At 34.9% G+C, this 13,165-nt stretch overlaps 3 protein-coding genes across 3 annotated transcripts; all 3 read right to left on the minus strand.

The window, feature by feature from the left end:
• Positions 1 to 4,739: 4,739 nt before the first annotated feature.
• On the minus strand, positions 4,740 to 5,900 carry LOC106770561. Its single transcript, XM_014656362.1, has 2 exons — positions 5,580 to 5,900; positions 4,740 to 4,796 (listed from the first exon to the last, which is right to left on the minus strand). Exons 1-2 carry the CDS (start codon positions 5,898 to 5,900, stop codon positions 4,740 to 4,742), a joined length of 378 nt encoding a protein of 125 aa, XP_014511848.1.
• A 1,226-nt stretch (positions 5,901 to 7,126) lies between these two features.
• Positions 7,127 to 8,725, minus strand: LOC106771779. Its single transcript, XM_014657771.2, has 4 exons — positions 8,195 to 8,725; positions 7,936 to 8,115; positions 7,617 to 7,814; positions 7,127 to 7,509 (listed from the first exon to the last, which is right to left on the minus strand). The coding sequence occupies exons 1-4, from the start codon at positions 8,198 to 8,200 to the stop codon at positions 7,447 to 7,449; spliced, it is 447 nt and encodes a 148-aa protein (XP_014513257.1). The 5' UTR covers positions 8,201 to 8,725; the 3' UTR covers positions 7,127 to 7,446.
• Positions 8,726 to 10,412: 1,687 nt separating this feature from the next.
• On the minus strand, positions 10,413 to 13,165 carry LOC106770562 (probable serine/threonine-protein kinase PBL24). Its single transcript, XM_022784886.1, has 5 exons — positions 12,592 to 13,165; positions 12,243 to 12,418; positions 11,957 to 12,140; positions 11,439 to 11,830; positions 10,413 to 11,339 (listed from the first exon to the last, which is right to left on the minus strand). Exons 1-5 carry the CDS (start codon positions 12,728 to 12,730, stop codon positions 10,587 to 10,589), a joined length of 1,644 nt encoding a protein of 547 aa, XP_022640607.1. The 5' UTR covers positions 12,731 to 13,165; the 3' UTR covers positions 10,413 to 10,586.

Consider the following 13,165-nt stretch of genomic DNA (forward strand, 5'->3'; position numbering starts at 1 on the left):
GCGTCAAGACTTTATTCCGACGAACCCACCTTCAAAAATGTTAGTTTTCGTTTTCATTTTCAAGAAGTTTGAACTTGTTGGTATTGATAATGATATTGTTGAACTTGTTTTCATACTACATGTCATACATTTGTTGTTCATACTACACATTATAAATCCAAGCTTACGGTAAAATTGATAGCATATTCAAAACAACTTCAAATGACTTGAAATTGTTCAAAGCACTAAAATATCATGAGAAGACCCCACAAAAACTTTTACATCAAATTTCAAAGTTTAAGTATGTGAAATACTTTTGTAAAGTGTGAAAAAACAAAAAAAAGTTTGACAAAAAATAGAAAACGATCTTTTCTTGAAAATTTAAAAGGAACAGCCAACTATGCAGGTTGTCACATGATTGAAATTTTTTTTATCCCAAATCCATATATAATAATAGCAAATAGGCCAACCGGAGCAAATGTTATTATTGTTTAAAGATATATCACAAAAATTGAAAGTTAATTTATATTTTGTAAAGATCAACAGCTGAAGCTGAATATAAAGCTATGACATCACTAACAAGTCAACTTATATGGGTGAAGTAATTTCTTCAAGAGCTCAACTTTTGTAACATTCAAACTATGAAGATGTATTGTGATAACCAAGTTGTTTTCCACATTGCATCAAATTCTGTATTTCACAATAGGACCAACGAAATTTGTAGTGAGTTTGTTGGGTCAAATGTCCAACTCACAGATAAGTTGACTAAGTCTTTAAGAGGACCTCAAATTGTGTTCATTTATTCCAAGGTTGGTAAATACAATTTGTATGCTCCAACTTGAGGGAGAGTGTTAGAATTATGAGTTGTGCATGAGTTGTGTATGAGTGTGTTACAATCAATCTTAAACTAGTTGAAAGTGTAGCTAGTTTCCTTTCTTCTCTATAAATATAACTTGAGTCATGGAGATGTATCAAACCTTCTATAAATATATGTTTAAATATTCATCTTAAGAAATATTAATGAATATTTATTTAATTATAAAAAATATTATTTATTTTAAGGTTAAATATGTTTTTCGTCCCCTAACTATTGGTCGTTTTTGTGTTTAGTCCCTCTTTCAAACTATAGTACAATTTAGTCCTTCAACTTTAGAAAACTCTGGTTTTAGTCCTTTTTACCAAAATTTTTTAACTTTATTTGTTGTTTCAAACGCATTTCTGAGTTAACATTGAAGCAAAAATGTGTCAAACAGTGTAAACAATCCAAATGCTATAATGTAACGTGCTTGAAACAGCAANTAAAGTTTAAAAAATTTGGTAAAAAAGACTAAAATCATAGTTTTCTAAAGTTGAAGGACTAAATTGTACTATAGTTTGAAAGAGGAACTAAACACAAAAACGGCCAATAGTTGAGGGACGAAAAACATATTTAACCCTTTATTTTAATATGGATACTAACTAGTTTTATATATTTTTGAAAATTACTTTTTTATTATTTTGAAATTTATTTTGAGGATAATATTTCTTTTTAAATAATTCAAATAAATATTTGTTATCAATACTTAAAATGAAAAATGAATTGTCTATCCTCGAAATAAATATATATTCTGACAAAAAAATTAACATATTATATATATATATATATATATATATATATATATATATATATATATTCGGATAGTTTCTATTTTCAGTGACTTTTCTCAAATAAGTTTATTACTTATCTTTTATCTTAATTGGATCTTTATTTTTTAAAAATATAAGATTTTAGGTCCTTGTCGTTAGTTTCATACTAACACAGATGTGTCACGTGTTAACTCGTAGTTTTTTTGACTTTTTTAAATATTTTTTTAAATATTTCTATTTTCATTTTTTTAAAATTTTTTGAAAAATAAAAAATTTGCCACGTGTCAAGCTAACATTGTGTCACGTGTCACCTCAAGGTTTTTTTGAATTTTTAAAAGTTTTAAAATTATTTTAATTTTATTTTTTGATTTTTTTAATTCCAAAAAAAACTGCCACATGTCAAGCTAACATTATGTCACGTGACAATGATAATGTGACGTGGCACTGACACTGTCAACTGTTAATGCTAGGCCACGACAGTGTGTCAGGTCACGTGTCATTATATTTATCTCAATTTAGTTTCTAGATTCTTATTTTGTCTCAATTTAGTCCCTATATTTTTATTTTATCTCAATTTAGTCCGATTTTTTTTTTAAAAAAACTAAACAATTTTGTTCCTTTCTAAATTCAAACAAAATTTAATTTGTATATAAATCTTTACAAAAATTGTTATACAAATTGATATTCTTTTATTAAAAAATACAAAAAATCTACAAACTAACATACGTTACATTTTTATTTATGTAGTACTAACGAAAATAATTTAATTGCATTAGTTTTCAAAACAAAAACTAAATTGAAATAAATAAAAATAAGGTTTAATACCTATTTTGGTCCCTCGATTCGTAACGTTTGTTTAAAGTGGTCCTACCTTTTATAAAAAGTTCAAAATTTTGTGTAAAAACGATTCAAGTTGGTCCTTTTTGCTGACGCATTAAATACTCTAACGATGTAGGTGCTCCCTGGCCAAAACTGCATGAGTTGTCCATTTCTTCATTGCGTGGTACACTGAAGTCAAATGAAGTGTCAATTTTAAAAATTAAACTTAATGACATGGTAATGTTTTGACAGAAAGTTAAAAAAAAGGGTTAGGGTTCGTGCAAGTTTGTCCCTGAAGCGAGCAGTGTGGTTGTAGCGAGATAGGAATGACTTCTTCCCAAGGGTGTTCTTCGGGTTCCAATACATGGGGCAAAGTAACTTCATATTCCTCACATGGTGGTGGTTGGAGGAGATGTGAGATAATCCTTATTTGTAATTGAGGTGATATTGTTGTAACAAAAGTGGTCATTGAAAATGTTGGGCACACTTTTTGTATGTATTTGGTCCCCAAATTGGACAAAAAAGAATTGTTTATTCTGTGTTTGTTTGTTTTTTGTGTGGTTCATGCGTCTTAACTCAAGCATCACTGCACGTGTATAGTTGTACATCAAAAATTTAGAATTTAGTAATGTGTAATAGTGGGTGGTAGCATGTTTAGAATTTAGTCTAACAGTGACATTTATATAGGCATTTTATAGTTGAACATTAACCAAAATGTCCAACTGTGTCTAGGGCTACAACAAGTAGAGCAAAGGCAATGGCAACAACCAACATTGAGGGTAGCTACAAATAACAATATGAAAGACTCTATGATTATGCAAAGGAGTTGCTGAGGGCAAACCCAGGCTTAACAGTTAAATTAATGTAGAACCAAACCAAGATCAAACCATATTCAAGAGAATTTATGTGTGTTTAAAAGCATGTAAGGACAACTTTGTATCCTGTAGACCAATTATACATTTGGATGATTGTTTCTTAAAGGGGAAATATGGAGGTGAGCTTTTAACTGCTGTTGGAAGAGATGCTAATGACCAGATGTGTCCCTTAGCTTATGTTGTAGTTGAAGTAGAGAATAAGGAATCATGGACTTTTTTCTTGGAATTGTTAATTGAGGATCTTGGAGGTGGGGGATTTTGTTCAAGGTACACATTTATGTCAGATCAACAAAAAGTAAGTACCAGAAAACCCTTTTATTCATTACTTTGTAAACCATACAAAGTAAGGAAATTTAATATTCATGCCCTGTTTGAATAGGGACTTCTGCCAGCTTTACAAAGTCTATTGCCTGATGTGGACCAGAGTTACTGTGTCAGACACATTTATTCAAATTTTAAAAAGAAGTTTTATGGCTTAAACCTCAGACAATTACTATGGAAGACTGGAGTATCAACAACCCCTGAAGCATGGGAGTCAGTAATGAGACAGATGAAGGAAGTTAATCTAGACGCATTTAAATACTTGGTACAAATTCCACCAAGGCAAGTTCATCTAGACGCATTCAAATCTTTAATATAACATGTTGTTTAACTTGATGTAAATGTTTAACTTTATATTTTTGCAGACATTGGTCTAGATCCAGGTTTACAGGAAGACCTACTTGTGACACACTTGTTAACAACGTATCTGAAGGTTTTAACAGTGTGATCTTAAATGCACGGGAAAAACCAATAATATCAATGTTGGAACATATTCGAATGTACTTGATGAACATGTGGGCATCCAATAGAGAGAAGATCAGTAGATATGAAGGTATCATTTGCCCCAAGATTAAAAAAAGACTGCAGAAGGAGTTAGAGAAGACAAAATACTGGATTCCTAGGTATCAAAACTTCTCATTTGGTCTAAATAGTTATGTCTTGTTCTTAACATTAATTGTTTACCATTTGGCAGTTGGTCAGGGATGCAAATATTTCAGATCACCCATACATCCATCATTGCTGAGAAGTATGTGGTTGATGTTGAAAAAAGAGAATGTACCTGCAGAAAGTGGACAATAACAGGAATACCTTGCTGCCATGCACTCACAGCCATGAGGTTTCTCAACATCAATCCTGAAGAATACTTACCACTTTGGTTTAGGACATGCACGTATGAAGAAACATACAACCCAATCATTTTCCCTCTGAATGGTCCTCATCTATGGTAAAGGACTTCAACACCTGATATTCATCCTCCACCAAAAAGAGTCTTGCCAGGTAGACCACGAAAGAAAAGAAGACTTGAAAGTTGGGAGCAAAGGAAGGATGATACACAAATTGGACAAAAAGGAATTCCTAAGAAATTTTCCATATGCAGACAAGTAGGGCATAAAAGACCTAACTACCCTCAAGCAAATCAACAGCAACCCCAAGAAGGTACACCACACCAGCAACCTGTACCAGACCAGGAACCTACCCCACACCAGGAAGCTACACTACACCCTACTCAAGGAAGTGAGATTACTGAACAAACCCAGCCAGATCAAACAACAACAACAATTAGATTGTATTACTTTGTAGTTTGGATATGTGGTTGTCATGTATTTTGGATCATGTTTTATGTATTTTGGATGATAGTTGATGTATTTTGGTTCACTTCAGATGTATTTTGGTTGACTTCAGATGTATTTTGGTTAACAACAGCTACATCTTTAGATTGGTCTGGGTTATTTCTTAACATCATGAGCACTTTAGATTGCTCTTTGTAATTTGACCTTGAACATCATATTTATATTACTTTGACCTTTATATTGTCATTTTGATCATGAAAGCAGATTCTGATTATAATATTTCAATTACTTTGTACTTTTATATTACTTTGTACTTTACATTACTCTTTACAAGTTTATGGAAGCATATTCTGATATCATCAACTTAAAGTGAGAAACATTATAATATAACCAAGTTAAAGTAACAAAATATAACCAAGTTCATTACAACCTCAATCTCATTCATTACAACCTCATTACAACCAACAATCTGATTACAACCTCAATCTCATTCATTACAACCTCATTACAACCAACAATTTGATTACAACCTCAATCTCATTCATTACAATATAACCAAGTTCTTCATAACAAATGTGACAGATACACCACTTCAACAAAATTAAAACATATGACATACAAGGATGATGATAATCAACCCCATCATGCATAACATTGATATTGAGACCTTCTCCCTTTTCTGACAAACCAAAAGTGATCTTTCCAAATTAATGATCTTTCTCCTTTGCCATCCAATTGTAGTATCCCTTTCATCTCCATTATCTTCAATGTGCCATTTGAAGAAATTACATCCTCGCACTTCTTCATAACGACTCCGCCTGTAATTAGGGCAGCCCCAAAAATGCTTTCCCTGGTTCTTAGGAGTTTTTGCCACTCTCAATACGGCAAGCTCTCCACAATAGCACATTTCGCTGCCAACCATTCCTCTTGATGATGAAGCACCATGAGAGCTCCCCCATGAGCACGAGGAACACTGATTCTTTGTCATTGCCTCTCGAAAAACTGCAATAATACTTCGTCCAGCTCAAGAAACCAAAGCAGAGAACACCCAAGAACAAAACAGAAACCCCAAACAGAGAACACCCCAAAAAGAACCCCAAACAAAGAACACCCCAACACCAGATCCTGAGGTTAAGGTACGCACCTAACAAAACAGAAATCAACTTCCTTACCTTAGGGCACACACTTCAAACGAAGGAAACACCCAAGAACAGATGTTGATGTCTTACAACGAAGAACTTTTACCATCCAAATCCTTCACCTCAGCTCAAATCCTTCACCTAACCTCCTTCCATCCACATGAATATGTTAGGGCAAACACCACCATCACCAATATTTAATTTTTATTCCAATGTTTTTTCTTATCTGGCTTCCCATTGCCATCGTTTTGTCACGTTTCATAACTTCTTTGCCACATCATACGAACATTTAACGGCGTTCTTACACCTTTAACGGCAGGGACTGATTTGAAACAACTTTTATAACTTAGGAACCAAACGTTGACAGTTTTAAAAGCGAAGACTAAATTAAACAACCGCTTATAACTTAAGGATAAAAAAAGGATTTAAACCAAAGATTAACTTGAACTATTTTTACACAATATAAAACAATTTTAAACTTTTTATAAAAAATAAACAACTTTAAACAAACTTTACGAATTAAAAAACCAAAATAAATATTAAACTTAAGTTAAAGAGTTTGAAAAATATTTTAGGTGTTTATTTTTCTCTCTCTTTTACTTTTTCGAGGTTTTACTGTTGAAATCCCTTTGTTTTTGTTGGCAAACGTAGAGATCAAGTTTGGTATTATGCCGCTTCTAGAATGTTGAAGTACGACCCGATGATGTTATTGATGTCGTATCCATATCTAGGTTTACGTTGAAGAGCTCGTGGAGGAGTATAGCGAAGTCACCACCAATGACGGATAGGCTTACATGCTTCTCCGGTTAAGGGAGTTGGAGATGAGAAGAGAAAGAGGAAAACAAAACCGAAACTACATGTGGGAGGTGATTTCCGACAGTGTGGCAAAGCATTTGAAAAAACTGGTGCAAGCTAAACTACAGTAACTTGATTAATCTAAATGGATGGATATTGTGGTCCACCATGGTTAACTGTGTTGTCATGCTAAGAAAAGATGTTTGCTTCATGAAAGTGACAATAGATGGTATGAGTAATTAATGCATGAATGCATGATTCACCAAAACCAAGAGCATCATTCCAATATAAGAGACACCACACAACCGCCACCAACGTCTGCATTCACTCTTAGTTTTAATTAACGTTAGACACTCTCACATTCACTCACTCCACTCACAACATGTATCAATCTCACTTCATCCAATGAATTACAAAACTATATATAATATTCCCCCTCAGAACATTAAATTCAAAAAACCAAAATACATTCACACCTTAATCCCATATTAAAAACCAACACGCATCCCTGTCACCATTATCGATACACATTCTCCCTTCTCTCTCCAAAAATTCTCCTTCCAATCACAGCGATAGAGATTCATTCGTAGGAATTCCAGCTTAGCAGTTCTCGTGACAAGAAAGCTGTACAAAACACTTGGAAATGAACCCCATAATTTTCTTCTACAAAACCATAGTAAAATAAGTCAAGAAAAATTCAGTATACAGAATAAGTACTACACAAACATGGCATTAACATTAATAAGAAAAAAGAGAGTTTGATGAGACACCCGTTTGTTGGAAGTGTGAAGGAGTTCGGGAGGGATCTTGTAGAGATCTTCGTCAACAGGTTTGGGAGTTCGCCGAACGGTGTCGTCTTGTTGCACCTGCATATGCTTCCTTCTTCTATTTGGCTTCCTTGACTGTTCCTTGACTACGTACGCTTTTCCTTTACCATGCGGGCACCTCCTTCCCTTGTTCCTCGTTTCCTGTACCAGAGTCAGAAATTAAGTAAACTCAAACATCCTCGGAAAACGGTTTCAAGCAAAAAATGTCATGAACAGTCAGAATTATGATCATGCATGAAGTCGAGGAAGTAATTAAGGAAACCTGTTTGGAATGATTTCGAAGGGGGCGAGGAGGTTTGTTGTGGAGAGGAGTTCCGGCGGAGGAGGAGGTGTAACGAAGCGGACGGGGCTGTGTTGCACACTCGAAATAGCGAGTGATAGGAAAGTCATTGGTTAAATCCCAGTTCCCAAACTCCGGAATGTGTGCGTCTTTCTTCCATTCCTATGAGCATGAACAGGTAATGATTAGTTATAACCATGAGTAGTAGTGACTAAAAAGGAATGAAAGCAAAGAAGCTTACATCCATTTTGTTAAACGAAAGGCAGAAAGAAAGTTGAGAGGAAAAAGGTTAGATAAAGTGGGGAAGGAGGGTTTCCTAATAAACCTCAGACAGTTTGGTGTCTGAAAAGCGAGAGGTGAGAAGTGAAGGAGTGGAATAATGGTAAAAGCCTTTTTACACGGTTGAATTATGATTATGACAGAGAATGACCATAACCATGTCTATGTAATAAAGGGCCTGCTCAGGGCACTGCCGTCACAGACCATTTTTCTTTTACCACGAATCAGTTTGAACACAGACAGATGTCACTTTATTTATATATATTAATAAAAGTAAGAAGATGGTTGTTGTCGTTGTTGTTATGGTATGGTGGTTCTGCAAAGTGGGGTGGTTGATGTTGAGTGAAGGGGGCAATTGAATGAGAAGCAGGAAAGTACAGGTATGGGAAAGGGACCCTCCATAGCCTTCTTATTCCTTTTCCCATTCCTACCTAATGGCTAGAAAAACCAGGCATTTAGTGAAAGAGCAAGTGCTGCAGAAAAGTGGGTGTGTCACTGTGCATAAGTATGACCAATCTGAAAAAGCTTGGAATTTCAATGTTTATTGTTGCTGCCAAACTGTCACTGTTCACTTAAATTTGCCTTTGCCATCTATGTGTTTATCAGTTTATCTGCCAAATAATAATAAAAGTTGGCAAACTTTTTCAATGGGACCCAAGACACCATTGATATGATTTCATTCAGGAAATGCCCGATCTCATCCTTTCACACCGCTTCGTCATGTCAATTACCCCTTCTATTGTACCTTTCGATTCTTGGAACAAACCAAGCTTTTCCTTTTCAATTTTAATTTCAATAATGATATTTTAATAATTTTTTTAATAATTCTTTAATTACAGGATATTTATTATTATTTTATTGGTTTGCTGCTATGTATGCGTTATTAAGAGAAAGAGTTGTAAAAACATTTACACCTCTAATGCTTAATAAAATTACTTTACTTAATGAAGTAAAAGCTATAGTCTATTATATTAATTGATTCCTTCATTGTTTTAAGTGAAGACTGCAAAACAGGATTCGTTCACTTAAACTTTCGTAAAATTATTTTATAAATTTGATATTTAAATAAAATATATCTTAAAAAATAGTTTATGCTTGAAATTTAAATTTTCAAAACTAATTCGAAGTTATCAGTAAAAATACTTTTTTGATATAATTATAAATATTACTTTTACATCTATAATAATACTATTTATAATTGTGATAAAAGGAAAAGGCAAGCCGCCTGTACCACCTTATCGATTCACGGTCGAGAATGTTGTTTTTATTTATATACTGTTTACCTTATTATTTTTACTCAATATAGAATTTAGAATTCACTGTAGAAAAATTGCTGTCATTATATAATTCCAGGGTTCCTAATAATTTCTTATAATGCGTAAGACCTATATTGGTTTTAAATTGGATAAGAAATGATAGAAGAAAAAAATGAACAAAAATTACATTAGGATATTTTCATTTAAGAAAGCTCTAATCATATATTTTATTAATTCTACAATTATGTTTAAATACATCAAAATAACAAAAAAAAAATCATGTTGTATCATTTCAAGATCTGATATGATAATACAAAACCAAAGACTAACAACATAATAAGATGTTATGAATTATGTTTGTAAAGAGTTTGTTAGTGTATAATATTGGTTTCACTTCTAATTGTAGTAGTATCTCTGTCACCAAATTCACTCCTACAATCTATGGAAGCAAACAAATTCATATACGAGAAGCCATTAGTGTCGTTGCAGTAGAGCACCAACAGCCAAATTAATTCCTTCATAGAATCCGAAAACTGCACGACTAGTGTCTGTTTTTGGTAGGAAACATGGTTCCTTTATTCGTATTTTGGAAACAACGAGGGACCAAACCCAAAGAAAGAAAAAACCATTTTTACATAATTTTTACTGTGTTCTGTAACACAATGAACATGTTTCCTTTGGTAGTAACACAGAACGTTGGTTTAGACAGGATTAATTGTAACGCACCCATTATAACAACATTGATGTATAAGTTCAGTTTATTTATTTATATATAAAACAGGGTGGAATCTCACTTGGAATAGCAGCAAGCAACAGCTGCCCAAGGGAAATTCATGATATCTCTACTATCTAGTTGTTGAAACAATAGATATATAGGCCTACTGAACAAAGACATATTAAGGATGGTTGATTTTGAAGAATCAGTTTTAAAAGTTAAAGAGCACTTGTTATCTTGTATATATAGCTCAAACGAAGGGTTGTGTTAGCAACCAGACTGCGGCACAAAAATAGAAATCAACGTAATAAAGAACAAGCATATGGCTGTCCATGATGATGATCACAAAAGGAACCAAGGTTGATAATGTTTTTTTTTTTTTTTTATCGAGAGTAAACGCTTGATCCACTGCTGCTAGTTTGGTCAAAAGGGTGACCACTTCCCACATCAGATTCCATGGTGCTTGCACGGTCTAGTAGGTTATGGTCCGCATCTTCTGTCCTTCTGCTGCTGTAGTTGGAGTCAGATTGATCACTCGCTTGTGATAGCCTCATGCTGCTACGAGCTGACACAGACCTTTCATCATCTGATGCCAAACTGCTGCTACGGCAGCTTGAGGAAACGCTTCCATCCTCCGATTCTTTGCTACTCTTTCTGCTAGAAGATTTTTTACTGCTCTTTTGGGTTAAACCTCTCAGGGAAGATTTTCTGCTGCTCTTGGAGGACTTTTTGCTGCTCTTCTGTCCTAAATCTTCCTCAGAAGATTTTTGGCTTATCTTCTGGCTTAACAGTTTCAGTGAAGATTTTTTGCTGCCTTTGCGACTATTTTTAGAGGAAACCGGCGGAAGGCGGCCATCAGTATCTACTGATGATCTACGGCTCCCCTTTCTTGATACTGATCCACTCTCGCTTTCACCAGCACTACTCTTTCGGGGTGCTGCAACAGGAGGAGGAGCAGAAAGAAAACTGAGAGCAGTTACAACGTCACTGATCAAAGGTCGAGCTTCTGCTTCCTCCTGTAAGCACATGGATGCTATTGCAACAACTTGATTCAGATCTTTATCTGGGAAATTCTTTTTAAGAACCGGATCCGCCATGTCTGGATATCTCTTCGGGTCCCTGAACAAGGGGGTTGCCTGCACAATCACATATAACAGACATCCTTGTCCTTAAATTACACGATACTTCCTCGTTCTTATGAACAGCATCCAAAAGAGTGTTATAAAACAATTTACCCATGCAACTAGATTTTGCTCTTCATTTGGTCTGGTGGTGTCAATGGCTCTTCGTCCAGTAACGAGCTCCAGCAAGATAACTCCGAAACTGTAGACGTCTGATTTCTTGGTGACTTGACCTGTTCTTACATACTCCGGAGCGCAGTAACCATTGTTCCCCATAAGTCTTGGAGGTCCGTTGTTCATCTTTTCTCCACCAGAAAGCTTGGTCATTCCAACATCACGTAGTTTAACGTTGAAATCATTGTCCACCAAGATGCTCGACGCTTTCAAATCCTTGAATATAACTGGAGGGTCCGAACTCTCATGTAAGTACTCTAGCCCTTTTGAAGCACCCGCTAGTATTTTCATTCTGTCATACCAGTTTAATGGTGCTTCATCCTCTTTATTCTCTGCCACACAACACAAAGTGCTCTCTATGTTTTAGATTGAAGCTTCTAACTCAGAAAACCAACATAGAACATGCATAAAAAATCTGATGAAAAGATATCGAGTAAAGCATGAAAAGGGTAATTTACCAAAAAGACGGCTTTCAAGAGTGCGCCCAGAAAACAACTCGTAAACCAAAAGACGTTGATCACCATCGGTACAATAACCAATGAGATTTACCAGATTCTCATGCTGCAACATACATAGATCAGAAACAGCAGTCAGAATTTCCTTACCGATCCCATTTCGATCGAGTTGCTTCACGGCCACGACCTGGAGAGATGGATCCAAAGAAAACAAAAGGAAATCAGAAATTATTCAGAACTTATTTTTGCACTTCAAAGAAAAAGAAAGAATTCAAAGACTTTATATGACCTGGCCGGTGGCAGGAATTATTCCTTTGTATACTCTCCCGAAACATCCTTCATCCAACAGGCAATCCTGTCGGAAATTCTTTGTTGCTGTTGCTAGCTCACGGAACGTGAAAGCCTTTACCTTAATATTTTCAGGATCAACTGAGATGTGATCATCGGAAATTTGTTTCTTCATTTCTGCATGCCAATGGAACCACGTACCACAATGTTTTAAGTCGCGAATAAAACCTCTATCGTATTCAATTTTTCATTCATGCCAAGCCTCTATTATATTCTATCAACCTTAGCCATTCTTATGATTTATAAATTAACCGTCATCTTTCGTTAATTATCAAATCGAACCATCTTACCTGGTGCTGCTGCTGCTACTGGTGCGGGTGCTGGTGCTGGTGCTGGTGCTGCTGGTGCAGGTTCGGGTGCTGATGGTGGAGCATCGTGTTCTCTCTTGCTTAGGCTTTTCTTAGTTGCACAACAAGGGAAGCAATTCATGCTTATAACCTTTTACAATGTGTATAGCAAATAAACAACCTGGAAGAAACTATGGTGGAAATTTGACAAAAGCCTTCTCAACAAATTTACTTTGACCCAGAAACAATGACAAAAATATCTCTCTCAATTACATATAAATACAGGTATGAACTATAGGTTAAATTAATGAATAAAAAGTAGCAAAACTAAAGGAGTAGGGCCCCCCAAAGAACATTGAAGGACCCTTGTCCTCTGAAAGGAGTAGAGACTACAAGAAGGGTGAGAGATGACCAGAGGAGGAAGAAAGGATGGTGAAATCATGAATAAACTACAAGGTTAATCTCCTGCAATGAGAAAAAAGTGGGAGAGGTGTCGTTTTAGATGGATTCCAACAAATGTGGAAATCAAGTTTCAGTTTTTAGGATAAAATCAGTTAATGAGAACCGTTTCCTTTGT

Source organism: Vigna radiata, chromosome 8 (genome assembly GCF_000741045.1).
Source record: "Vigna radiata var. radiata cultivar VC1973A chromosome 8, Vradiata_ver6, whole genome shotgun sequence".
Taxonomy (NCBI): domain Eukaryota; kingdom Viridiplantae; phylum Streptophyta; class Magnoliopsida; order Fabales; family Fabaceae; genus Vigna; species Vigna radiata.

What these genes read in the sequence shown, in the direction of transcription:
- LOC106770561 (XM_014656362.1), bottom strand. Translation starts at nt 5,900, where the DNA reads ATGACAAAGAATCAGTGTTCCTCGTGCTCATGGGGGAGCTCTCATGGT. An exon ending in TTTGTCAGAAAAGGGAGAAG is followed by an intron (nt 4,797 to 5,579) that starts GTCTCAATATCA and finishes GGTCTGGTACAG; the next exon opens with GTTGCTGGTGTGGTGTACCT.
- LOC106771779 (XM_014657771.2), bottom strand. An exon ending in TTCGAAATCATTCCAAACAG is followed by an intron (nt 7,815 to 7,935) that starts GTTTCCTTAATT and finishes ACTCTGGTACAG; the next exon opens with GAAACGAGGAACAAGGGAAG. An exon ending in TTCACACTTCCAACAAACGG is followed by an intron (nt 7,510 to 7,616) that starts GTGTCTCATCAA and finishes ATGGTTTTGTAG; the next exon opens with AAGAAAATTATGGGGTTCAT.
- LOC106770562 (XM_022784886.1), bottom strand. Translation starts at nt 12,730, where the DNA reads ATGAATTGCTTCCCTTGTTGTGCAACTAAGAAAAGCCTAAGCAAGAGA. An exon ending in TAATTCCTGCCACCGGCCAG is followed by an intron (nt 12,141 to 12,242) that starts GTCATATAAAGT and finishes CCATCTCTCCAG; the next exon opens with GTCGTGGCCGTGAAGCAACT. An exon ending in AGCAAAATCTAGTTGCATGG is followed by an intron (nt 11,340 to 11,438) that starts GTAAATTGTTTT and finishes GTGATTGTGCAG; the next exon opens with GCAACCCCCTTGTTCAGGGA.